The sequence below is a fragment of the Danio rerio genome, chromosome 19 (assembly GCF_052040795.2).
Source record: "Danio rerio strain M-AB ecotype USA chromosome 19, GRCz13ab, whole genome shotgun sequence".
Taxonomy (NCBI): Eukaryota; Metazoa; Chordata; class Actinopteri; order Cypriniformes; family Danionidae; genus Danio; species Danio rerio.
Genome location: NC_141039.2, coordinates 24,990,648 through 25,016,387, shown reverse-complemented (window position 1 = coordinate 25,016,387; position 25,740 = coordinate 24,990,648). Strand labels below are relative to the sequence as shown.

The 25,740-nt window shown below is 36.2% G+C and overlaps 1 protein-coding gene across 3 annotated transcripts in view; it reads right to left on the bottom strand.

The window, feature by feature from the left end:
- Positions 1–3,373: 3,373 nt before the first annotated feature.
- pkhd1l1.1 (PKHD1 like 1, tandem duplicate 1) overlaps positions 3,374–25,740 on the bottom strand; it is a 75,596-nt gene continuing 53,229 nt past the window's right edge. For 2 of the 3 annotated variants that reach the window (XM_087294845.1, XM_087294846.1), the window contains 30 exons: positions 25,475–25,611; positions 21,217–22,246; positions 20,708–20,899; positions 19,736–19,887; positions 18,526–18,685; positions 18,256–18,433; positions 18,055–18,143; positions 17,824–17,966; positions 17,160–17,289; positions 15,861–15,979; positions 15,615–15,744; positions 14,982–15,155; positions 14,408–14,511; positions 14,191–14,314; positions 12,557–12,678; positions 12,246–12,336; positions 12,014–12,162; positions 11,755–11,877; positions 10,491–10,602; positions 10,280–10,396; positions 9,743–9,908; positions 9,342–9,574; positions 9,102–9,266; positions 8,841–8,998; positions 8,265–8,400; positions 7,833–8,174; positions 7,571–7,725; positions 6,425–6,571; positions 4,044–4,197; positions 3,374–3,956 (listed from right to left, as the gene is read on the bottom strand). In XM_087294845.1, coding sequence (XP_087150971.1) covers positions 3,742–3,956; positions 4,044–4,197; positions 6,425–6,571; positions 7,571–7,725; positions 7,833–8,174; positions 8,265–8,400; positions 8,841–8,998; positions 9,102–9,266; positions 9,342–9,574; positions 9,743–9,908; positions 10,280–10,396; positions 10,491–10,602; positions 11,755–11,877; positions 12,014–12,162; positions 12,246–12,336; positions 12,557–12,678; positions 14,191–14,314; positions 14,408–14,511; positions 14,982–15,155; positions 15,615–15,744; positions 15,861–15,979; positions 17,160–17,289; positions 17,824–17,966; positions 18,055–18,143; positions 18,256–18,433; positions 18,526–18,685; positions 19,736–19,887; positions 20,708–20,899; positions 21,217–22,246; positions 25,475–25,611 — 5,447 coding nt within the window. In that variant the 3' untranslated portion in view covers positions 3,374–3,741. The remainder of the gene's footprint in view (positions 3,957–4,043; positions 4,198–6,424; positions 6,572–7,570; positions 7,726–7,832; positions 8,175–8,264; positions 8,401–8,840; positions 8,999–9,101; positions 9,267–9,341; positions 9,575–9,742; positions 9,909–10,279; positions 10,397–10,490; positions 10,603–11,754; positions 11,878–12,013; positions 12,163–12,245; positions 12,337–12,556; positions 12,679–14,190; positions 14,315–14,407; positions 14,512–14,981; positions 15,156–15,614; positions 15,745–15,860; positions 15,980–17,159; positions 17,290–17,823; positions 17,967–18,054; positions 18,144–18,255; positions 18,434–18,525; positions 18,686–19,735; positions 19,888–20,707; positions 20,900–21,216; positions 22,247–25,474; positions 25,612–25,740) is intronic. The other variant, NM_001318128.1, reaches the window with a different exon arrangement.

Below are 25,740 nucleotides of genomic sequence, written 5' to 3'. Positions count from 1 at the left end.
CGATAGCCAAAATTACAAGTTTCAGTCTTTTAAATGTGATTAATCGCAATTAATTGTTTTTTTTTTTTAATCGATCGACAGCACTAACATTTATATATCCTTAATATTTTAATTGTTTTTCAATATTTTTGTGTATTTCTATTAATCTTTTGTGTATTAATCAGTGTGTAAGTGAGGCGCACAACTAATGCCCTCTGTATTGGACAATAAGACCGGCTTTGTTCTGGTCTATAGAACAGACTATTATAGTTTCTCAAAATAGCAATGCGCAAGCAATGCGCCTTAACACGCCTCCCTTTTTAGACCACAACGCCTATGAGCGCAAATGCATTTGCTATTTAAACAAGCAAAACGTCAAAATGACTCTTCCGCCAACCTGAAACTAGCAAACAACAATTACGTCGCCCCTTGCGTCACATTGCGCCAGGTGTATGATAGGGCCTGATATGTTTCTAAAGAGCATTTTTTGCAGCACGTGAAGAAAAATAGAGGTGAAATTCCACATGCAAGTATATGTACCATAGGTATACATATGCCTATTGCAATGAACAGTCACTTTTGTTGCTTCTTCAATCAGGTCTATACAAAATTCACGCAGTTGTGGTGGCACTACAACAGTGGTCGTGTTCGATGCGATGTTGTGATGTTGACATTACTATGGATCACACAGGTCATGTTATTATTCCTAATATGGCGGTTTAAAAGAGTAAACTATCACTTAATGTTTTACTGAATAAAATAGCCTTTGTAGCTGCCTTACAGAAGCTCCAAACCAACTTTTGAATGTTTTCTTTCCCAGGCCTGTGAGAGAAGGCATCTGGTTTAAAAATGGTGTTAGAACAGAGAGGAACTCAAAATATTTACACATTTAAAATATTTTTTGCTCTATTTGCATTTCTGTAATATTAATATATTGGGTAAATAGCCTCATTTTCAGTGTCTAGCACATGGATAGTAATGAAAAGCATCTTCAATTACAACAATAGGGATTGCTGTGATGAAAATGAGGTTTGCCAATTTCAATTTAAACCATCTAAAATTAAGCAGCTTCAGCTGCAATCAAACAGAAGACAACATGGGTAAATAAGTTTGTTTTTGTTGTTGCTGTTGTATTTATAGATGAATAAAAGCAGAGCTCCATGGAGAGCAGGCAACAGATAAGCAAATTTCAGTCCGACTTGGTTTGCAATGTCTGAATGGTTGAACTGTGAGAAGAATAATTTAACTTCCTTGTACAGTCTCATATCTGAAAAAGTTAAGACAGTATGGAAAACTCAAATTAAAAACAATCATTATTTCATGTGTTTCTCGTGATTTAGATTTTTTTTTTTTTCAAAATAAACACGTATACCATTTTTTGTCCTTGCAACACATTTCAAAAAAGTGGTAAAAGTAAAGCATTTACCCTTTGGAATGTTGTCTTTCCTTTTATGACATGTTTGGGGAATGACATTTTGGGAACTTTTTACAAGACATTTAGAGTGATGAAGTGATGAAGTTTTTCAGGTGTAATTTCGTCCTATCCTTCCTGCAAAAGAGTCTTAAGCTGGACAACAGTACAGGGTCTTTGTCACATTTTGTCACATTTTGCGCTTTAAAATGCACCAGACATTCTCTATCGGAGACAGGTCGGGACTGCAGGCAGACCAGTCAAGTACCAGTATTGTCTTTGTAATCTGTGCAGAATATGGTTTTAAATAGTTTTTCTGGAATATGCATGGGCAAGGCTGGAAACAAAGTGCTGTTCAGAATTAATGGTGCCATCACAGAAGTCCAAGTTACCTTTGCCTTTGTCCACTGACAGAATTTTTGAGATTAAAAATTTAGATAAAATAAACAGCCTTTTCACCATGTTGGCTACGGGCCTGGATCCTAAATGACATGCAAAACACAGACCAAGATCTTTGGTTGGGTCTAAAATAGAAAACGTTGCATCTGCTTAGGTGTGCTCCATAATTAAAACTAATGTTTACGGATTACAGTCACGTTTCAGGTGCCATAGAAACTGCACTTGTTAAAACAACAAATAATCTGCTGCTTGGCTTAGTTTTACCTAATCGTAGTGCTTTGTTTGACACAATAGATTACACCATACTTTTTAATCGGGAACATAATTACACTGGCATTCAGGGATAAGCACTAACACAGTTTACAGTAAATCCTACTGTACCTGTTTGACCGGTCCTACTCTGTTCTTTTGAATATAGAAGATTATCCAAGGTAGCCACAGTAACGTGTGCAGTCACACAAGGATCTGTGTTAGGCCCCCTGCTGTTTTTGAAACATGCTGCTTCATGGCAATATCGTTAGAAAACAGAGTTAGTTTTCATTTGTTATTGTGACGATGAGATGATCAGTTATTTAATCAAGACTATAGCAAACTGTCAAACGTAATAATATCTAAAAGATTATTAAGAAAAAATGGCTAGAAATTTTAGTAGAAAAATAGACAAGACTGAGATATTGCTCAGTGGATCAAAAAAAAAATCAAACACACGGAAGCTTTTAGAATACATTTGTTTCTCTTAATTCAACCTCTGCATGCACTAAACTGCATGTAACAGTATATTAGACGGCAACCTGACTTCAGCATGAAAATTATGTTTTTTTTTTGTCTTTTTGCTTTAATGATCTCTGTTGTAGTGAATTCCTATTTAGTGAGAAAATCTAGAGAAAAAAGGTCCCTATATTCATCAGGGGTCGTCACAGGGGAATAAACTCAACTTATCCAGCCAACCCGATCTCTACAACCTATTTAGTTTATCCATGTGTTTGGACTGTGGGGGAAACCGGAGCACTTGGAGAAAACCCATGCAAACACATGGGAGAACATGCAAACTCCACACAGAAATGCCAACTGACCCAGTCGGGACTTGAACCAGCGACCATCTTGTTGTGAGGTGACAGTGCTAACCACTAAGCCACCACGTTGCCCCTGGTGTATGATGTCAATTATGTGCTGAAATTATTTAAAGAAATTAGATATTTCTTGTAAAGTGCATATGTCCTGTATTTTCTATTTGCATCTTTAAAAATAGGGTCATTAAACTAGTTAGTATTTAACTATTTAGCAATTTTTCAATTTATCTTTTAGGCTTTGAATATAACTTACAGTATTTTCTCACAATTCTATAGGTGAGGATTGAGTGCTAAGCACTCCATCTAGTGGTCCTCGTGTTTTAATTTTTAGGTTTAATTTAAATTTTTGGGTGAACTATCCCATTAAATGAAGCATTTTAGTCAGACTATTTTGTTGAACATTGCTTTAAAAAGAAAATGATTTTCGAGGCAATCTTAAATTTTTTCATACTTCAAGAAATTATCAAAATAATCGAATAACAAAAATAAAACAAACAAAAACAGTCAAAAAACATGCCAGCACATGATTTTATTGAGCATACAAAGCATTTGAATATGTATATTACAAAGTGAAACAATAAGAATAGATTTTTTTGTATTGTTAATATTCTGAATGTTCTTAGTTAAATCTTACTGATTTTAATTACTTATTTAAACCCAAAATCAGATACAGAAAATGGTCATATGTAAAAACAACCGAAGAGTATAGATAGTGTCAAATCATTAGAAGACAATGTTATATGTATTATGAGCATAATGTGTGTGTGTGTGTGTGTGTGTGTGTGTGTGTGTGTGTGTGTGTGTGTGTGTGTGTGTGTGTGTGTGTGTGTGTGTGTGTTTGTGTGTATGTGTGTTTGTGTGTCATCTCTTTACTGCCTATAATCACTCATAGTGTTGGAGCAGGAGGAGCAGAGCACTGAACAGCATGAGCAGATACACAGACAGGGTCGAGATGGCTGGACTGGAGTCAAAGATGCTGGGAAAATCATCACCTGTAGTGACAACAACACTAGATGGTGTTGTAGGTGAACTCAGGGTAAAGGATCTGGATTCTGCCTTCCATTCAGTCAAAGTAAAGGCCAACTTCAAGTTATCACCTGTTGAAGAAGTACAAAGAGATGATATTGTAAATACAGCAGTAATTAAACAAATATTGCCAAAAGCAAAAGTGTCAATCAACCCACCGCTTGTATAGATGGCTAAGTCGGTAAAATTTGCCCAACAGCCACTGAATGGAATGGTTGTGTTTCCATAAAGTCCCTCGACTGGATTCCCATTAGCATCTTTGAGCTCAGCTGATAGGGTCAGAGATGTCACTCCCACAGAAACACAGTCACCCTGGAAACAGACACATGCACTTTTTCATTCAATGCCATATTATAGTACTTGTACAAAATGAAAAAAAAAAATAAATAAATAAAATAAAATAAAAAAGGAGGAATTAAAAGTTTGCCTTTATTATGAACTACTGAAATGTTATAATTTACAATTATTAATATTTTCCTTTTCAATGTAAGTTTTAACTTCATGGAATGGGCCAGGTGTACAGTAGGAGCCCCGGATTTGTGTATGTAATGTTTTAATTATTTAATTTCATTTTATTTTTGGTCTGTTTTTTTTTTTTTTTTGCCAGCTGTTACGTTGCCACCTATGGGGCATACTAGTCACTGCACTGTAGTAGAGTCAATATCAGCTAATCAGCAAAAAGCACGCCAGTGGGTAGAGACTTGTGGTGTTCAGTTATCGGCTATAGCGCGAGACTCTTATCAGGCGATAAAATATATAGACGCTAATCTATTCTCAAAGTTGAGTTGGGAGCTAGTTCTGTTCTACGCAAGCTATGATGACTTTCACCTTGATATTTTAGCGCGAATGTATACCTGGCCAGATTGCACTGTAGGTGGCGAGAACGAGTCTTCGAGCCTGTGTGTATTCCTACTGTGAAATTACCACATCAAATGTGATGTGCTAACATGGATGCAGTACACTAGTGAATCTGATTAATGTTAGATACACATCTAACTATCAGGCACCTGTAGAGTTTATGCGTTCGAGTAAAACATTTAAGAATAAAATGGACCAGGTGATTTTTAAAATGAATGACGATGAATGAATGAAAGTCAAACCGGTGAGCCATCTGACAAAAAAAATGCCTTTTTGATTCAAATCAGCCCTCCTAGACCTTTCACTTAATTCGAAGACACTACTGACTACACTTACATGGACACCTGTAATCTAGTTATTTGCCTAAATAGACAATAATATAATTAAGGTGTTTACGTGAAGTGCTTTCATGTAAGAATTTCCTGTAATTTTGGATGACTTTAACTTCAAGTTCAGCAATTTCACATTCACTCTCACTCGTGAACATTTCATTCATGCCCCATGACAAACTGGGGTATCAGATGAAAATAAGGAGTAAAGACTGGTGAGATTGTTATGGAATTTAATAAAGCATACCAAATGGATAGAAAAAAACTTCCGCATTTCGTGATGTGTGTGTTTGTGTGTGTGGTCCTTTACTGACAACAGGGTGTGTGGATCTTGTCGGAATATATACTTAAATATACTCCACGTCTGATTTTAATTTCTGTTTAGTTATATTATGACTTTAGTCAGATTAAGGTAAACAAACATTGCTGTTTCGAGCTTATGTAGGCCTACAGTTCAAAATTCATGTTTAACTGAATAAACAGTTAGTAAACACAAGTACATCTTATTGAACATCATTTATTTTCATCACCAGTTATCATAGTAAAACAGTTTCTCAAGCAGTCTGTGATGCATTTTGGAAACAGGAGATGAGCCCCTGGTCTAATGCTCCACCTGGCTTGCTCGCTCGCTCTCGAAGACTTACCTTTAGTCATTATTTGGGTAGCACACATATTCTAAATGCCTTCGGCATAATTTAATATGAGGCATTTAATGTATATTTATTAATGTAGAATGTAATATGAGCCATTTTAATGTAGATTAATCTAGAATAATTCCAAGATTACAGTGAGATTAATCTAGATTAAAAAAATAATCTATGCCCACCTTTAGAAGAGACATTATTGAGTTAACTTTGTGAAGTAGTTTGGTGTGGAATATTAAAACATGTTTTGGAAGCAAGAATAAAATGGATCCAAATTCCAAAGTGTTATGCATCTAAAAACAATACCAACAAGCAATTCCCTGTAACAACTTGGTATTCAGTTCCCTACCAGTTATCAACTGAAAACTACAGCTACAGTTTTTCTAAATGAAAGCTTTGTTTCTCATTGAAAAAAAAAAAAAAAATGGCATGGTTTGAACCACAGTAATTGCAAAGTAACTGATTTTAGCTAGTTTAAACTAGTTCTTAGCTTATCATACTGGTTCTGAGCAGGAGTTAGTTTACCAGCTCAGCACAGACTTTTCTAAACCTGCTGTCATGCTTCAGTTCATAAAATACCAAACCATTCATTTTCTTTTTGGCTTATTCCCTTTATTATTCCGGGTTGACACAGTGAAATGAACCGCCAAAATACCTAATCAACATTTTTATTTATTTTTTATTTGTTTAAACAGGTTTCTGTCTCACCGCTGTGTCTAGAGCCATGATGCTTGGCTGAACATTGAGCAGTCCAAGGGATGATCCGGCCTCTGGCTGAACCACCACCAACAGTGACGATACAGTCTTGACCGTCTCCACCTGCTGATCAGCACGGGTAACTTCCTGAGTGGCCACCTGACACACACACACAGAAAGAGAGAGAGAGAGAGAGAGAGAGAGAGAGAGAGAGAGAGAGAGAGACAGAGAGAGAGAGACAGAGAGAGAGAGACAGGGATAGTTAAAATAAAGAAAGCATGGTGTGCGCTTTATTGTACAGCCACTATTGGCTGTTAATCTATGACAACAAAATAACTGATATTAAATTCATTTAAAATGATTCATTGTCAACCCAGGGTTCAGTATAAGCTGTTCAGTAAACAGCGGATTATCACAAAACATTAAATCCCATATTTTCTTTAAAAATGTTGAAAATGATGCATGAGTAGAGCCACCTTTGCCATAGTTGAGTCTTAAAGTGAGCACTGGAATGATAAAATGAGTGATGCCGATCAGAGATAAGAGAGTACCAGATCTGAACAATTGTATCTGCTGTTACATTTAAAGATGTATGCAGCAGTCATCTATGAAGGGCTGCTTCTTATTTGTTACACTCCTAAAATGCAGGGCTTTCTTAACCCAACATTGAGTTAACTTTTTTTCAATAACATATAAATTAAACTTTTTAACCCAGTGGATGCATGTGTCCATATTCGATCCAACGCTGGGTAACAACAACCCAGTATTTTTAGAGTGTATCAGTTATGTTGTGTTATGATTGTTCCCTGATTCATCTCACCTTCTTTGATAATGTGACCCGTGCTTAATGTTTGTAGTTTCTGCATTAAATTATGTTTACAAGCTTTTGCTTTTATTTTTATTTATTTTTATTTTGCTTTTATTTATATATAACATATTAAACACAGATGTCTATATGAGGTATATTACTGAAGATATATGGACAAACCAAACCATTGGGTTCATTTTACAAATTACATTTTAAATGTTTCATTCTTTTATCCAAACTATTGCATTTCTACATATTTGACTCTTATTTGAAGTGTACATGTATATAAAACACTAAGATACCCTAAGGATATATATTGTTCAAATAAAACAAGTAGATTAACGTCTTACATTATTCCAGGCTGGGTCACTGGATGAGGGTGGAGGAGGAATGATACCCATGGATGACACATTGAAGCCGATGGACTGACTCAGATTTCCGGATACAGCAGCACGGCCCAGATCATCAGCAATGTTCTTCAGGACATCAAACTGTTGGGTGTTATCTAAAGAAAGAATATTAATATACAATTTCGGTCAATATGATGTGATTTAAATGCTGTTGTGTATTAATCATTTTTTGTTTAAATGCAATATAGCTGTCTGTTGTCACCTGTGGTGCTGTTGGTGGTCGTCTGAGTCGGCGGCTCCCTGATCTCCACCTCCACTGTCAGTCCTGTCGAGCGCCGTCGTCTAGCATTAGTTCCTTCACGGATTATGTTGGTGATTCGGATTTTGTACGAAGGAATTTTTAGGAATGCAGCAAGATTGTTGATTAAATTTGCGCCAAAGAATTCCGCCTCAGTCATAGCCGGGAGGTTGAAGGCCACAAACAGAACTGGGGAGGTGCGGATTTGTACTGGATCTGAGCCACGCAGAAGTATGTTCATCATTTTGTAGTCTTGGTCAAAGAAGTTGGAGCCATGACTTGCATTAAAACTGGGAACATATTGGCCTGAGAAGTGCAGAGAGAACCACTGGTAAATTAGCAATTATCCTGTGTTGTTCAGGTTGGAAAATTATTTTCTTATGGCTTCTACTGTACCTGTATAAGTTGGCCCGAGCAGCGTGTAATCAGTGTTTCCCGCATTCCACTGAGCATTTGTTGGACCAACCAAACTATTGTTAACATATACATCTAACCGCTGAGGGTTTGAGTAAAATACAGCCACTCTGACAGCCTGGACAAAAAAAACATTAAAGTAGAGTCAAACATCTAGTTTAATACTTTGAAGGCTTAAACTAAAATCATGTATTAAAAAAAATAAAAATAAAAATAAATAAATATATATATATATATATATATATATATATATATATATATATATATATATATATATATATATATATTAAAAAAAAAAAAAAAAATTATATATATATATATATATATATATATATATATATATATATATATATATATATATATATATATATATATAATATATATATATAATTGCAGGTTTGCATCCACATTTATTGCAGTGTAGGTATTTGATGAAATAATGCAAGGCACAATGGACACATACTGAAATTATACTTAAGAATAAAACCAAATAATTAAAATTAAACTTGGGCATGCTGTTTCAGTATAATGTCAGTATAAATCTTCTTCTAGACTAACCTCTGTCGGTCCAGCATTCAGTAACATAAGTCTTAAGTTCTGTGGTGTTGTGCTGGTGAAATAGATGTCAAAGGATTTACTGGTGGCAACAATGGCATGAAAGAGAGAAACACGCTTCTGGCACGTGTAGCCAGCGCACCAGCCGTGATCTTGTGGGCCTGTAATCAAAAATTCAAAGTAGGATTTTAAAATGCATTAATGCACAACACACACAAAATTATGCATAAGACAATAGGTTTAATAGGGAGTTAAGAGTCATACCATTGATCAAATCCACATATTTGTCCCCCAGGATGGCTACAGGTGAAAGACGCCTGGTTTCAGTGTCAGCGTCCAGACTCTCGATGACCAGCATCTTGTAATTAAGCCCAAAGCACTTGTAGCTCTGCCAGGTGCTCATGTAGGTACAGTTTTTCTTGATCACACCTGCACAAGTAACACACGTCATGCTATTTCTTTTAGATTACTGTGAATTATGAACAGCTCTCAGACAAACTGTACCTTTGTAAGGGGAGATCTGATTGACAGGTATGCGGCTGCCATTGAGATAAGTGAGCATGACTTTAGGGATGCGGTAGTCGCCCAGTCCGTGCTGGGGGTCTCCATCCCATTCATACTCAGAATCGGGCACCACTGCTCCCACAGCTCCCAGGAAACTGCCATCCAAGTCCTTCAACAAAGACTTTTTCTTAGCATCACAGTCCATGTCCACACAGTCCGATGGGTTCGCCTTGCTGAACACAAACGTTGCACTTATAAATTATATCATAATTATCGAAATTGTTATTATTGGATAATTACTACTTATGCTAACAGCAAAAATTTGACCCAAAGAAAATAAAATATTTAGCAGTGTGAAACTGACATTGTACGTTCACAAAGGCTGTAATGTTTTGGTTTACCTAACATCAGGCCGATGAATGAATGCTAGACAGTCCTCAGTGCTGTTTATCTTGGTTATCCTTTCGACACTGATTGGATGTTGTAGATCCTCATTTCCTGGGTTAGTCATGAACATGTAATTTGTCTCTGTTGAACAGACACTCTTGAACCCAACAAACGTTGTGTCTGCAGACAAAACAGGCAGTGTAAATAGAGCATTATATATATACATATATATATATATATATATATATATATATATATATATATATATATATATATATATATATATATATATATATATATAGTTTGATTGTAGAATCATATTGTCTACTGTAGGTTGTTTTTAGACTAAACATGCTTCAGATTACCTGTTTATATACTGTACAGATAGTTACAATGCAGTATTTTAGTATTTTATGCAGTAATTGCAATCTCATGTACTGTTATTGAAAGTAATGAAAAAGCAGTTAATGGCAAACTGGAGAGTAACACTTTTTCATTTATTGACCTATATTATCTGTTTAGCACACACATTTGGAGGGAATATAATTTACCAGAGACGGTCATCAGACCAGTTATTGCATTGTAGCTCATTAATCCAGGGTGAGGCTTTTGTGGTGCATGATTGTGGTCAGATTCAAATGTCGGCCAACAAACTCCAGACCTACCACCTGTTATAATCAAAAAATGCAGTTAGAATTGCATGAAAAAAAAAAATTCTCTGAAATTAATGCATTCAGTATGACATGAAGTCTTGTATTGTACCGTTAGGGGGGCGTGGAGCCCCATGACCTCTACTCATTGAAACATAGGTCATAGTCGTGGACAGACTGTCTAAACAGTTAAAGTTGGGGCTGCTGCCAACAATCAGGGCACCCTGGAGAGATTATTTGTGTAAATTTATGCAATTAGATTTGAGAATATGTTGTATTTTTAACTTTAAGAGATATACAGTGGTGGCCAAAATGATTAGAACACATAGATGTCAGATGATTGTGTCTACGTGATCATTACAATAAACAAAAACTGTATGAAATATCTACAATGCACTATAAGCAATAGAACTCAGCCATCATAAAAATATGTAGGTAATTGTCCATACTTAAAACAAGCAATACTTTATAAATAGTTAATGTCATACAATGTCACAAACCTCAAAGTAAAGTTTCTGGATTCATTTGCAGAACGAGATAAGGCAAGTCAAGTCAAGTCGAGCTTTATTCTCATTCTACTACATGTGTGGACATACAGAGGAGCAAAGTGCTGTGTCTCGCAGGACAACTGTGCTACATATGCATTTATTCATTTTCTTTTCAGTTTAGTCCCTTTATTATTCTGGGGTCACCACAGCAGAATAAATTGCCAACTTATCCAGCATATGTTTTATGCAGCACATGGCCTTTCAGCTGCAACTCATCACTGGAGAACACCCATGCACTCTCATTCATACACATACACTACAGACAATTTTAGCTTACCTAATTCACCTGTACTTTATGTCTTTAGACTTAATGGGGGAAATCGGAGCACCTGGAGGAAACCCACGCAAACGTGGGGAGAACATGCAAACTCCACAAAGAAATGCCAACTGACCCAGCCGAGGCTCGAACCAGCAACCTTTTGCTGTGAGGCGACAGCACTACCAACTGTTCCACCGTGTTGCAGTGCTACATAAATTATTCATGACTACAAACACAACAGTGGACATAGGAGCTATTTTAAAAACCGGTGCATAACTAACATATACTATGAGACTTATAGTATAAGACATAACATCAGAACTTTAATAGTAATAACATATTACTATTGAAGTTCTGAGGAAAAAAATAACAATGTGCCAAAGAGATGTCCTGTAATTGCTGGACATACAAAATAGTAGGTAAGTAAAAAGTGAATTAAACAATATGACTCACTTTATTTTATAGTTGTTGTGCTCAGAGCAACAAGTGTTTTCAGATCTAACGAGCGTTCTATTAATTTTGGCCACTTCTGTATAGTGTGCACAGTTTATACTGTAGTGCATTCTCACCTGCACGCGAACGGTTTTGTCAGAATACCTGTGACTGACCGCGGGAGGTTCATAAATTAAAGACATGATTCCCATTCCATTATCAATCAGGCTCACATTAGAAATCAACACACTCATGGAGACCTGCAAGTGAGAAAACAGTCATTTAAAACAATGCTAGATCGATCGGCACAATGCATTTGTAGAACTAGGACATTTTGACCAAGAGAACACATGGGTATTATATAATAGCAGGATGTGCATGAATCATTTTTCATACTTGAACATAAATGCCGAAATCAAAACTTCTCCAGACAGTGAAGCCCTGGATCTGAGAGCAACCAGGAAGTCCATCTTTATTCATGTAGAGCCCGAAAAGACCACCATGCGCCTCATTCTGACTCCACTGGGCCACTGGATTTGAAACTCCTTTTGACATATTGTTGAAATCTTTATTTTGTGTGTATGTTTGTGTTTATTTTTTAAAATTACTTTTGCTTCATATATTGTACCTGGGCAGGGTTCTCCATCAATTCTGAATCCCACTCGTTCATAGCCAGCAACAATATTTCCTTGAAGAATCACATTGGTTGCTTCACTGACCTAGGGCACACAACATTATATTTTTATAGTATTAATCTTTTAAGCAAATATGCAGTTCTAAAAGTGGGTCTACCATGATTTTCAACATGGTAACATGGTAATTCATGCATTAGTGCTTCATGTACCATTACACACAGTATATGAAAATGGTAGCCATTAAATAGCACATTCAAGCACAGTAACATGATATTCCCATCTGACTTTATTCTGTATGTAGTACCTCAATTCCTGCATTCCATTGAAAGTTAAATTCCTCTGCTCTGCCATTGTAAGATCCAGGCCACAGTGTCAAAGTAACCAAGTTCCTCCGAACCACATTACTATCTCCCCAGACTCTGATTCCTTGGAAATTAAAATAAAAATAGTAATTTGATGAGGGATTACATGTGGTTTTATACTGTAAAAGTGTTTTTCTTTCTAGGTGTGGTGGCAGGCCTATTTCCACACATGTTCATCCTGTCAGAACATTCCTCCTGCACTCACACAACTGTAGTATTACTAGTGAGGATAAATTAGTAGCCAATGTCTGAGGAACTGAACAATTAAAATAATAAAACAACTCTAAAACAAACTTGGGAAGATATTTACTTTCATAGATTTAAACACAATGGGAGAGGGAGATAGAGGAAGAATGAAAGGCAAAACACTCGATTCTCACCAATGGTCATGAACTTTGGGTCATTACCAAAAGGGCAAGATCTCAACCACAAGTTACTAATATGAGCTTCTTTCAAAGGGTTGAAGGGCGCACCCTTAGAGATGGGGAGTGAAGCTTTATCACTCACGAGAAGTTAAGCCAAAGCAAAGAGTAAAGCCCCTGCTCCTCCACATCTAGAGAATCCAGTTCAGGTGGCTTGGGGTGTTTCAGATGCCTCCTGCATGCCCTACCTAGGGAGGTGTTCCAGGCTTGTGTCACTGGGAGTAGGCCCACAGGAAAAACCAGAACCATATTGGTTTGCTCATTCATTATTTTTCCTTCAGCTTAGTTCCTGATTATCAGGGGTCACCACAGTGAAATGAACCGCCAACTATTACGGCATATGTTTTACACAGTGGATACACTTTCATCTGCAACCCAGTACTTGGAAACACCCATACGCTCTGGCATTCACACAAATACGTATAAATTACAGCCAGATTTGATTACCCAATTCACCCATAACGCATGTTTTTGGACTGTGTGGGAAACCGAAGCACCCGAAGGAAACCCACGCAAACATGGGAGAACATGCAAACTGGTCCAGCCGGTAATTGAATCAGCAACCTCTTTGCTGTGAGGCAACAGTGCTAACCACTGAACCACCATGCCAGAGCCCATGTTGAAAACATTTTGTTTTAATGGCTCAAACATATATTAGACTTGCTAGAGATATATCTAAGCAATTATGAGCCTTTTGAGAGTAAAATGAGGTGCTTGTAACAGCAATAAACTCCAGCAAGTTATTGTCCATAGATTTTTTTCTATTAACAAAGTTTAATTATGGAATAATAAAAAAAAAACACTAATACAGTTTAATTATTTGATCTTGGAACAAGTTTCATTATAACTGTCGTAACCGAATGCTACACTGTTTGCTGGGTTTAGGCAATCATACAGTACTTATGTCCAGTCCTGTCAGGACCTCCTTAATCAGTCAGGCGCTAGAGTATAACATTAGAAATGAAGCACTACTGCAATTACACTAAAGTTTGCACTATTATTTTGCATTTAACTTTTATTGCATTTCAGTGCATGGCTATAATCTGCTATAAAAGCTTAAAGGACTAAATGATTTGACTGAGCTACGGCAGAATGAATGTATAATCATTTTGTGTTAACTTTAAACAGTATAGCTGCTGCCAGTGAATCTGCACCTTCTCCAACGGTGTGATGAATCACATTGTCATCGATGCTTAGTCCATCTGTTCCGAAAATTCCAATAGCAGGAGCAAAGCCGTCATGAAAAGAACATCCCTTCACGTACGACTCCCCAGCCACCTAAAAAAAGACATTGCACAATAATTTAGACATTGTACATTTAAGTGGAATAATGGGGTGATCAAGAATAAAGATATCAAGGCTTTCTCTCACCGATTCCAGGTTGAAAAACACTAGAGAGTATCGTGGGTCTGACAGGTCGTTCCATCCCTCCTGTCCAGTGTGATAGAACTGAACATTTCTGATCTGAGCTTTTCCTGAGACGAAAGTGCAATGACAATTTAATAGGAGTTTAGCGATTAGCATGTGATGCTACATGTGCAAATTACTTAGACACACTTAATTATTGTCAGCTTTTCATTATAGTAAAAATGAACGATAATGCTTTAAAATAATGGCCCGTTAGTTACTAACATGAAAAACTATAAGTTATACACTTTTTTTATTACAGCATTTATTCATCTTTCTTAACATTATTATTGTTTTAAGTTAAAAAAACATTTGTTCATTATAGTACATATTAATCCACAGTGTATTAATTAATGTAAACAAATACACATTTGGATTTTAATAACACATTAGTTAACATTGATCTATCATTAAAAATGTTTTACAATATTATTCATACTTAGTTAATGTTAGTATTAATTAATGGACCATTATTCTAAATTGTTACTACATTAATCATTGTATGTAAGACTTGAATAAAGATGAATATAGATTATACCTCTGAAAGTGATTCCATCAACAAAAAAGGTTCCCACCAGAACTCTGGCTCCATAAGACTGTGTGAACATTTCTGGATACTCCTGACCAATGATCTGGATGTTCCTGGTCAGTAAAGCCACATTTCCTGCAAGCTGATAACTTCTTGAAGTCCCTGGAACACTGTAGCTCTCCCCTATATGACCAGATACATTAAGAGGTCATATATTTTATCAATTTAAAGACATTTTCTTAAAAAACACTTTTTCTTTCTTTCTTTCTTTCTTTCTTTCTTTCTTTCTTTCTTTCTTTCTTTCTTTCTTTCTTTCTTTCTTTCTTTCTTTCTTTCTTTCTTTCTTTCTTTCAAATGCATTTTTTATTTTTAGTTGAGAATGTAGTTGTTTAAACAAAATGTCAACATGTTTTAGATTTTAAAAATTCCAAAACAATATGAGATTTTTTAAACAAAAGAAAATACTCGAAAAGCAACCACTGACATCCATAGTAGGAAAAAATAATATTTTGGAAGACAATGACTACCATCTTCAAAATAACTTATTTTGTGTTCAACAGAAGAAAGAAACTGGATTCTGACAACTAAAATTGTGAGAAAGTGAAACCGTTCAGTTGGGAAACACTACTGTAGAAAACTAACCAATGTGTGTATATGTTAAAGGCTGGTCCAGGGTCAGTGTGCGACCATAATTGGAAACAGCAATAATGTTGCGTATTTCTGTCTGCCAAGGGTCATAGCTAGTGGTGGACAGCAGGATCTTATCCCCAACCTGAAGATAATAAAAGCAGTTTAGTTCATGAAAGGAGATTTGACTCTTAATGGCATCACACATCATGAAATTCTTCTTTAAACTCCTTTTGGTAGCACCATTAAAAAGCGTCTGACCTTCCAGTCCACAGACTCCTGTAGAGAGAGAGTGTTGTTTCCTGCCTGGGATGTGCTTGCCAGCTTAGTGTGATAGATGTTGTGTGGCATGCCATACAGGTCAAGAGATCCAAACACACCTGGAAAACAGTGACTGTTAAAATTAGAACCTTTAAAGACTGTGGAGAATGTATTTTACCATTGTTTGCATGACTGTCTGGTGTCTTCAATGCACTAAAAGATAAACTAAGCTCAAATGCATCAGTCAACACTAATGCAGCTAAACTTTCACTCTATTTGCATTATGATCTTTATTAACTCTTTATGACATTGATGGTCCATTCAAAATGGGATTTCACCCTCTGAAGGGCCACTTCGAATCGCCTTTCAGAATGAAGGATTATAAAGGGTACTACTGATCGACATACATGGGCAATAATAGAAAAAAAGTGTGCAATAATAACATGAAAGAACAAAATTAAAAGAGAAGACAAATCCATTTTCAAATTTAAATGCAAATAGAAACAAATTACTCAAATAAAATAAGTTTAACGCTTAAAAAAAACAATTTACAGTTTGTTTGTTCGTTTATTTTCATTTTATTATAACTTGTTTCTTTAAATGTATAAAGGTTGTGGCCTGGACTACACTTGCCATCATGCAATGTGCTGATTACACACTACAGCTGTTATCAATATAGACTCTGATTACACTGACAGTTCAGAGCAAGCTTCTTGTTTCCTATTTTGAACTATTAATTGTTTGCTGAATGCCCTGACCCTATAGCCTAGTTTGGAATACTCTTTTGGATTACCCCTGATATTGTTGTTTGCTTCTGCCTGTAAGCCTGCCTGTTTCATTCTGTTATAACACTTTAGTATGTTACGTAGAACTTGAGATGGCAAACGTGCACATATTGTGTCACAACTTTTTAACTTGCTCTACATGTAGTTGAAATTGTTCTGGTTCAAGGGTATATGGCTGAATTAATCCTATATTACCACTTGTCATTTTGTAGTGTTTATTGCTCTCTTCTAGCTAGTATGAGTACGTGGAGGTTGCACTTATTTGAAATTTCATTAATACATTTAATAAATCATGCAAGATGTTAAGAAATATCCTAGTATGTGTGCTAAATAATTAAATATGTACATTTGTTTTTAAACATGTTTTTTTGGGAGAATACAATTATGGACTGCTGTAGGGGTTTTAAATGGAAACCAATTTTTATTTTTATTTTTTCAAACTGATGAAGATTTCTTTATGACAGCATTTAAGACAAACTCAAATGCTTAATTTGGTTGAATTCAAGTAATTTACCCAGCACTTTGGATCCTTGGTTTGGTCCAGATGGTAACAGCCAGTCTGGAGTGGTATGGCTTCCTTTCAGTATGATCTGAAGTTGACCTCTGAAGGGTGCATCAGGCCAGCCGGCAATCAGACGCCCACCCTGATTTTGTGAAAATATAAGAAGATTTTATTGCGGATAAAATTAAACATGTATTTGTATGAGGAATATTTAACTGTTTGGTCAGCTAATCAAAGGCTGGTTTAATTAACTTAGGATTCCTGCTATAGTAAGGCGCAGTATTACGTTGTGCAAATGAATGTAACGTCAACTATCACAGCATGTAAAGCACAGAAATCTCCATCTTAAACCCATATATCCACGCTATATGGTAACTCACAAAATGACTGTCCACATTAAATTAAGAACCATCATGATCAGTAACCACATTTATAAATTTGAGTAAAATCATTTGATTAATAAGTTTATTAGAATTTCAACAAATGTTTCATTCCATTAACAAAAACTGAATCAATAAAATAAATATTCCCAATATTAAAAAAAAAAAAAAAAAACTACAATTAATAGATTGGGTATGATAAAACCTAAAAGAGACATTTAAACAGAACTAAAACTAAGCTAAATGAAAAACAGCAGTAAGAGTAATTTTTAAATGTAGACACTTAACAAGATTACCTGAATGGAGATGTATGTGGCATTCAGAACAACATTGTTATATTGCATGGAGGTGTCATTGTTTGTGTCTGGAATCTCTAAAACTCCAACAATCTTCAGCTTATTCAGGGAGGGGACTACAACATCCACAACCACCCAAATGCCTTTGAAAGAAAATTGGAAATAATATGTTCTTAATCCCCTACTTCTTAAAGATCTTGGTTTAAGATTAGCTGGAGTAAAGATGCTCACCAGATGGAATGACCACATCAGAACCTTGTTGTGGCACAGTGAAGTTGTTCTCTATGCTTGACCTCCAAAATGATGTATTTGACCAAAATCTACAACAAAAAAGACAAGTTTTTAATCATGAGAAAAGTCAACTGGTTATTTCTTTAAAACTGTGTGAAGAAATAATTTGTTAATTGTCATATGTTTTTTATTAGTTTATACATGGAGTTTGCAGGTCTGCGGCCGTTTGTCGGGGCTGAGGTGGCTGCGGGTGGAGGGGCAGGCTGGATACAGTTGGGATAATAACACTGATATACTCTGAAGTCAAGTGATCTATCTACAAGTGAGCGGTCCACACTGTTCCTCCTCCTCCGGCTAGACAAACGGTCTCTTCCAGACACTGTAGACAAAAATTAACTCATTAATTGATTAGCAAATTATTAGAAAAATTGGAAATACAGCTTAGATATTTTGGGTGAAGAAATCTTTTACCCATGTAATAGACGTTTTTGGATGTCTGGTTGAAGTACCAGTCCCCGTTTACATTGGCAGTGGGGTTCAGGGCCTGGGAAGAACCATTCCTGTCATCTATAATGCGGAACCGATCAGGTGCCTGGGTCAGGTTGTGGTTCATAATTACATAATTTTCTGGCTATAATGGAAAAAAGGTTGTTAAAATGAGAAGAGGTAAACATCATTTTAATTATATATTTAAATTTATACATACATACAGTTCAAGTCAGAACAATTAGCCCCCTGTTTATTTTTTTCTCCAACAGAAAAACGGGAAGAAGATTTTTTCAACACATTTCTAAACATAATAGTTTTAATTACTCATCTCTAATAACTTAATTTGTCTATTTGCCATGATAACAGTAAATAATATTTTACTAGATATTTTTTAAGACTCTTCTATACAGGTTTTGTATTTTTTTACAGGTTAAAGTGACATTTAAAGGCTTAACTAGGTTAAATAGATTAACTAGGCAGGTTAGGGTAATTATGCAAGTTATTGTATAACACTGATTTGTTCTGTAGACTATCAAAATAAAATATAGCTTAAAGGGGCTAATAATTTTGTCCTTAAATGGTGTTTAAAAAATTAAAAACTGCTTTTATTCTAGCCAAAATAAAACAAATAAAACTTTCTCCAGAAGAAAAATGATCAGACATACTGTGAAAAATTCCATCCTTTGGGACATATTTTAAAAAGAAAAAAAATTCAAAGGGGGGCTAATAATTCTGACTTTAACTTTTATATAATATATATTAACAAATATAAATGTGTTATATGTTTATAAAATAAAGGTAACACATCTCAAATAGTGGGGGGTAAATTTTTATAATACATATTAAATAAAATCCCTTTGCTTTAGCTAAGTATGATGTTTTAAAAAAAATACCTGTTGAAATTAAAATAACTAAATGGTAACATTTTAATACTATTCATACAACATCATTGTTCCACACGAACATATGTATTATTTATTAGTCGGGTGTAGTATACCAAACCAATAGTGTATGTATGTGTGTGTGTGTGTGTGTGTGTGTGTGTGTGTGTGTGTGTGCACTATAAGCACAGTAGTTGTATGAAGTAGTTTTATTTTGCCCTTTTAGCATTAATATGAAATAGTACTGCAGAAGACGATATTGTATAGCATGTTTAAAAAAATAAAAATTGTATTAAACTTTTAGACTATACCCGAAATCCGTAGACCATTCCATTGTATGAGATGTTGGTGATTTGTGATGCACCATTAAAGTACCAGTTGTATGTTTCACCAGTGGGCAACATTACCAACCAGCCCATTGTGTGGGTCACAAGTTTTTTAAGAAAAGGAAGCACGCATGTACCTAAAGATAAAAAAAATATGACACATAGAGTTAATGCATTAAACATAATGCCATCGAAGTATCACAGCTCACTTGAACCAAACAAACACAGAAGCTTGAGTCACATTTAATTTAATTTTTTAAACATTTTTTTTAAACTCTTTCTAATCAAACACACCTAAATCAGCTCATCAGAATATTAGATGAGACTCCAAAACCAACCTTAAGTTAATGAGTCAAACAAGGTAAGATAAGATAACATCAAAAATATGTACTGCCTCCTGTTACAGGGGTGGGAAACAATTCACTAGACCAGTGGTTCTCAAACTTTTTTCCTCAAGTACTACCTCAGAAAAAAATGTCTCTCCAAGTACCACCAAAATGAGCAGTATTGAAATACAATAGCGTAGTAGGCCCAGTAAAGCAGCTACACCTCTGCACACTTAAAAAAAATGTGGCAGATTACCTCAGAAATATAGGCTATATGTCATATATGGCATATTATATAGATCATTTTTGATAATTTTTTTAATGTGTAGCGTGTACATGTCATATTTCGTTACTCCTAGTACCACTAAAAGGGAGCCTGCGTACCACTAGTGGTACACATACCACAGTTTGAAAACCACTGCACTAGACTGTTGTGTTTGATTATTTTGTTCACACATAACATTTTTAAAAGCAGCACAAATTTTAATAAAAAAATAAAGACAGTGTTTTCAAAAATTTGGTAAGCCCCTAAGAACACAATGTTTCTTTTGGAAAGTACACAGTAATTGCCTAGAAACATGTATGTAACTGCTTAGATCATAGCTTAATCAGCAATAGTATTTCAGCCTACCATAAGAGTTCGTAAGAACAACATCTTTAGACAAGAGTGAAGGCGGTGAGGGATTGACGATGACCAAGCGGTGGAAGTTAATGGTGTTGTCACACACTGAACCAGGAACACCAATACTCCACTCTGTTCCTGGAGAGCAGTGTCTTGGGTCGAGCAAACCATTTGTCGGTACCACCTTGTAGCTGACATTCCCTTTTAAGAAAAATTAAACATTTATTCACATATAAAACAATTAATTACCAATGTCCTCACATTTTATACAATAAAGTACAGTTGAAGATACATCTAAATCAGTGGTGCTCAACCCAGTTTCTGGAGATCTACCATCCTGCAGAGTTCAGCTCCAATTCTGTTCAAAGACACCTGAACGAATTAAGACCTAAACAGCACTTGATAATTACAGGCACGTGTGTTTGTTATGGGTTGCAACTGAAATCTTCAGGTACTGTAGGTATATCTCCAGGATCAGGGTTGCTCACCCCTGATATAAGTAATAAAATTTCCAGCACCTGTCAGTGAACCATCAACATCTACTAGGGCCACCTCATGTTCCCATCTGAACCAAGCCTTGTTTGGTGACTGATAGTACTGTATCCCACTGAACCTCGCGCTCCAGCCTCCACAGCGGAATGTGCAGGTTCCTATAATTTCTGCCACTCCGACTGCAGCGCACGATGGACGGTTGAAGTTCACAAACTTTGTGTTAATGATGCTCATACCATCATCCAGGGGCAGGACAACACCGCGATAGGTGCAGTAGTTACTTCCGAGTCCAAGTTCATCCACATGACCCACCATTGTGCTGTTGACCACAGCGGCTCCTCCATCCAGTCCCCATCCACTGACGTACTGCCGGATGATCCTCTTGGTCTCCACTCCTGCCTTCTCATTATTGACCATCAGGAACTCGCTGAACTGAACCGATCCTACATTCACCCACTCTGCACCTTTCTCATTGTTCCAGGAAGTGAAGCGGCGGAAGATTGCTGGTGCTGGTGTTGAGGCACTGCAGCTGCCGGTGCGCATGGGGAAAAACTCTTGAAAAATCCACAAGCCAAACCAACCCTGCGAATGCACTGTATTGTTGAAGAACTGTCCTAATGGCACTTTCTTCTGACAGATGTTGGGGTCATAAGATGGGCCGTCAGGATTATCATGCATACGGTACCAGAAGCCAAAGTGAGTCCCTCCAGCTGCGGCATTGTGTCTAATGATGTTATTAGGGTTGGTGACCCAGAATCCAGCTGGGGTCACATCATCATTTAGTAAACTAGTGCTCTGTTTTACAAAAACAGCCAGGTTGTACTGTAGGATGTTTCCGGTCTCTATGCCATCCTCAATAAAGAAGGCTCCACCCATGATATTGTAAATGACGTTCCGCTCCACTAGTAGGTTGTGAGTGTTGTGAATTGTGACGGCACGGTTGTAGGACTGATGGATTCCACATCCACGTACATATGACTTGAATTGAACATCACCCATTAGATGCCAGTGGATTGGGTAGCGTCCCAGACGGAATGCCTGTCCAACGTTAAATAGCTAAAGGAGGAAAATGACAAACTTAAAGTCAAGATTTAATTTCACGACAAACATATGATGTCTTGCTATAAAATAAATATTGAAAATTCAGCATGAATTATTTCATCAAGATAACTCCTCTAAACATTTGTTCTCCATTGTTTTTATTGGTGTAATTCAGCATTTCTCATGTGCCTTGGGTGTCAAATGGAGACATAAGAAGTGTGGAATGACAATTGTGAGAATATTTGGGTTGAGATGAAAACCTGAAGTATACACTTTGAAAAAAACATCAAAAACCATCCCGGCAAAGGTAAAACAAATGATGACGAAGAAGTCAAAAAGAGCTAATTTTGCGGATTTGGGAAATTTACAGCAAGCTGACAAGATCACTCGCTTCATTAACACCACTGTCATGAAAATAAAATGGATGTTCTTGGTTGCAAGAACAAACAATCCAACCCAACTTGCAAAATTAGCCAGATCTCTAGTACTATGCATCCCCACCAGTAGCAGCAGCAGTGAAAGGGTCTTTAGTGCTGCTGGACACACCATCAGTGAGCGCAGGGCCACAGTGAATTCAATAATGTTCCTTCACAAAAACATGTTTACAAAGCCTAATCCTGGTGAGTAAAGGGTTTTCAAATTATAACCAAATATTTATTAAATCATAAATGTTATGTAGACAAAGTATATAGGCTAATGTTGGCATTAGCCTATTTTATTTTTCAGTTTCACGGTTGCCTTAAGGCCTGATTGGGAAGAGAAGTGGCGAAACAAATCTCGCAGAGCCTTTATCTTAATTTCGTTATTGCAAAATACCTGTCATAATTTAGAATTTATTTTAATAAAATTTGTTTTGAAAGACTTATTTTTATTGGTATTGGCCAATTTAAAGGCTAAGCGTATGTACCTATGCATATTTAGAGTGCTGAGATATTACAATGTTACAGAGGACTAATTTTATGTCTTTGTTCCAACTTTTAAGTGGCCTATAGTCTCTGTTTGCTATGACTAAATTATGTCAATACACACACAAACCACCCATTATTAAAAAAAGCCAAAAGAGCTGTGTGCATGTGCAAATCTGAATAATATTTGGCTGTAAACGGGTTTGGCCTTTTAAAAAGCTGTCTATCAAAATGTACTTGTTGGGCTCGAGCCGAATTCTCTCAGGCTCAGGTCCAGACAGGCCAAACTTTTATGGCCCTATTACAGCTCTAATGCTAATTATTATAATAACATTTTATTTTATTTATTTTATTGTATTCAATAAGTTTTTATTTAATCTGCATTTGCAGTATGACTCTTATTAGTTGCATTTTTTTATTCTTTTTTATTGAACATTTTGATTTTGAACAAAGCCTGAGATCCCCCTAACAAAAAGTGTCAAATAAAATAAAAACAGTAATATTGTAATAATAAGTACAAAATCATGATTAAAACATAAATGATACAGTCTCTCTCATATTTAACTAAACTGTACAATTTTTTACTGGCACCATTTATTTTGGCTGTGGTGTATTCCAAACTAATAGTGTCCAATAGATAGAGCCTCTAGGATATGGAGCAAATAAATCAACCCAGGCTCATTGTGGAAATGTAGCCCTGCGGACGTTTCTGCGGACCGCGATTTACGTCCCGGGAGTTTTCGCGGATCCGCGAGAGGCCGCTGTGCGCGCTTTTTCGCGTCTCGGGCGGGCGCCTCTCGGGAGCGCGTGGCGATTGCGCCCGCGCCGTTCTCGTGCGAAAAGCCGCCGGATCGAAAAAAAAAAAAAAAAAAAAAGCAAAAGCCATCGTCTTCGATTTCGACCGCGTTTTCGGATCCCTTATTTTTCAGATTCCGTTTTTCGTCTTACCTGATTTCCGGAACCTGCTGTTCCCCGGACTCGATCCCGGTCGTTGTCCACCGCGGCCGGCTCCAGCTCCTCCTCCGGGGCCTCCGCTCCGCCGACGCAACACTGTGAGCTAAGCGGACAAACTGATTGCATCGGGAAAGCCCTCCACTCGGAGGCGAGCCGTCGGCCGGCGAGCGCGAAGAGGAGGGGCGGAGCGGCGCCACACCGCCCCACAGCGTTCGCTCGAAAAAAAACAAACGCGGCCTTTACGTACCTCCAGCCACGTAAATCGCGGTCTCCAGAAACGTCCGCGGGGCTACGTTTCCAGAATGAGCTTGGGTTGAAATAGATCGAGCCATAGTTTCAGGATTTTTTATTTTTTTGCAAAATAAAGAAATGATGAGGTTAATCGATAAGGAAAGTGATGAATTGTCCAGCATGAGAAAAAGAAATGGGTCGCATTGGATCTAAGTTTCTATTAGTTCTTAAAGAAAGCCTTGTACTGTACTTTGGTCCAGAAAAATGCAATTTGGGGACATTTTGCATTGCCAGAACATAAATATATATATACAAGTACCTTGTGTAGAGTTGTTACATAAATGACAAAAAGGGTCTGCATTTCTTTTCATTATAAATAACAAGGAGGGTGTGGCATAAGCCTTAAAAATTAATTTATAATAAATAATTTGGTGAGCTGGGTTTTTTGAAGTTACAAAACAGTTCTCCCAATGCATATTAGTTCATTTTGAATTCACTTTAGAATTTCATATCACTCATGTTTATAAGTGTGTTCTCTAGTGGTATATACAGTTGAAGTCAGAATTATTAGCCACCTTCACATTTTTTTCTTTTTTTTTTATATATTTTCCAAATGATGTTTAACAGAGCAAGGATATTTTCACAGTATGTCTGATAATTTTTTTTTTTCTTCTGGAAAAAGTCTTATTTGTTTTATTTAGGCTAGAATAAAAGCAGTTTTAGATTTTTTTAAACACCATTTTAAGGACAAAATTATTAGGCCCCTTTAAGCTATTTTCTTTTCTTGATTGTCTACAGAACAAACCATTATTATACAATAACTTGCCTAGTTACCCTAACCTGCATAGTTAACCTAATTAACTTAGTTAACCTAGTTAAGCCTTTAAATGTCAATTTAAGCTGTATAGAAGTGTCTTGAAAAAATATATAGTAAAATATTACTTACAGTCATCATGGTAAAGATTAAAAAAATCAGTTATTAGAAATAAGTAATTAAAACTATTATGTTTAGAAATGTGTTGAAAATATCTTCTCTTCGTTAAACAGAAATTGGGGAAAAAATAAACAAGCGGTATAATAATTCAGGGGGGCTAATAATTCTGACTTTAACTGTATTTATATATATATATATATAAACAAAATTAACATTTACCTCGACATATTCAATTCTGCCAATTGCCAGATTTTGGTTTGGTTGTGGTGCATGAAACATGATGCAGCCACCAAACTGGTCACTTCCTACTTCTTCTCCAAATCTACCCTGGAAACAAGTCTGGGTGGCAAATTCACCTGTAAGTAAGAGCAATAATAGATTCATATCTTTTGGAAATAAATAAATAAATAAATAAATAAATAAATAAATAAATAAATAAATAAATAAATAAATAAATAAATAAATAAATAAAAACAGCCAATTGC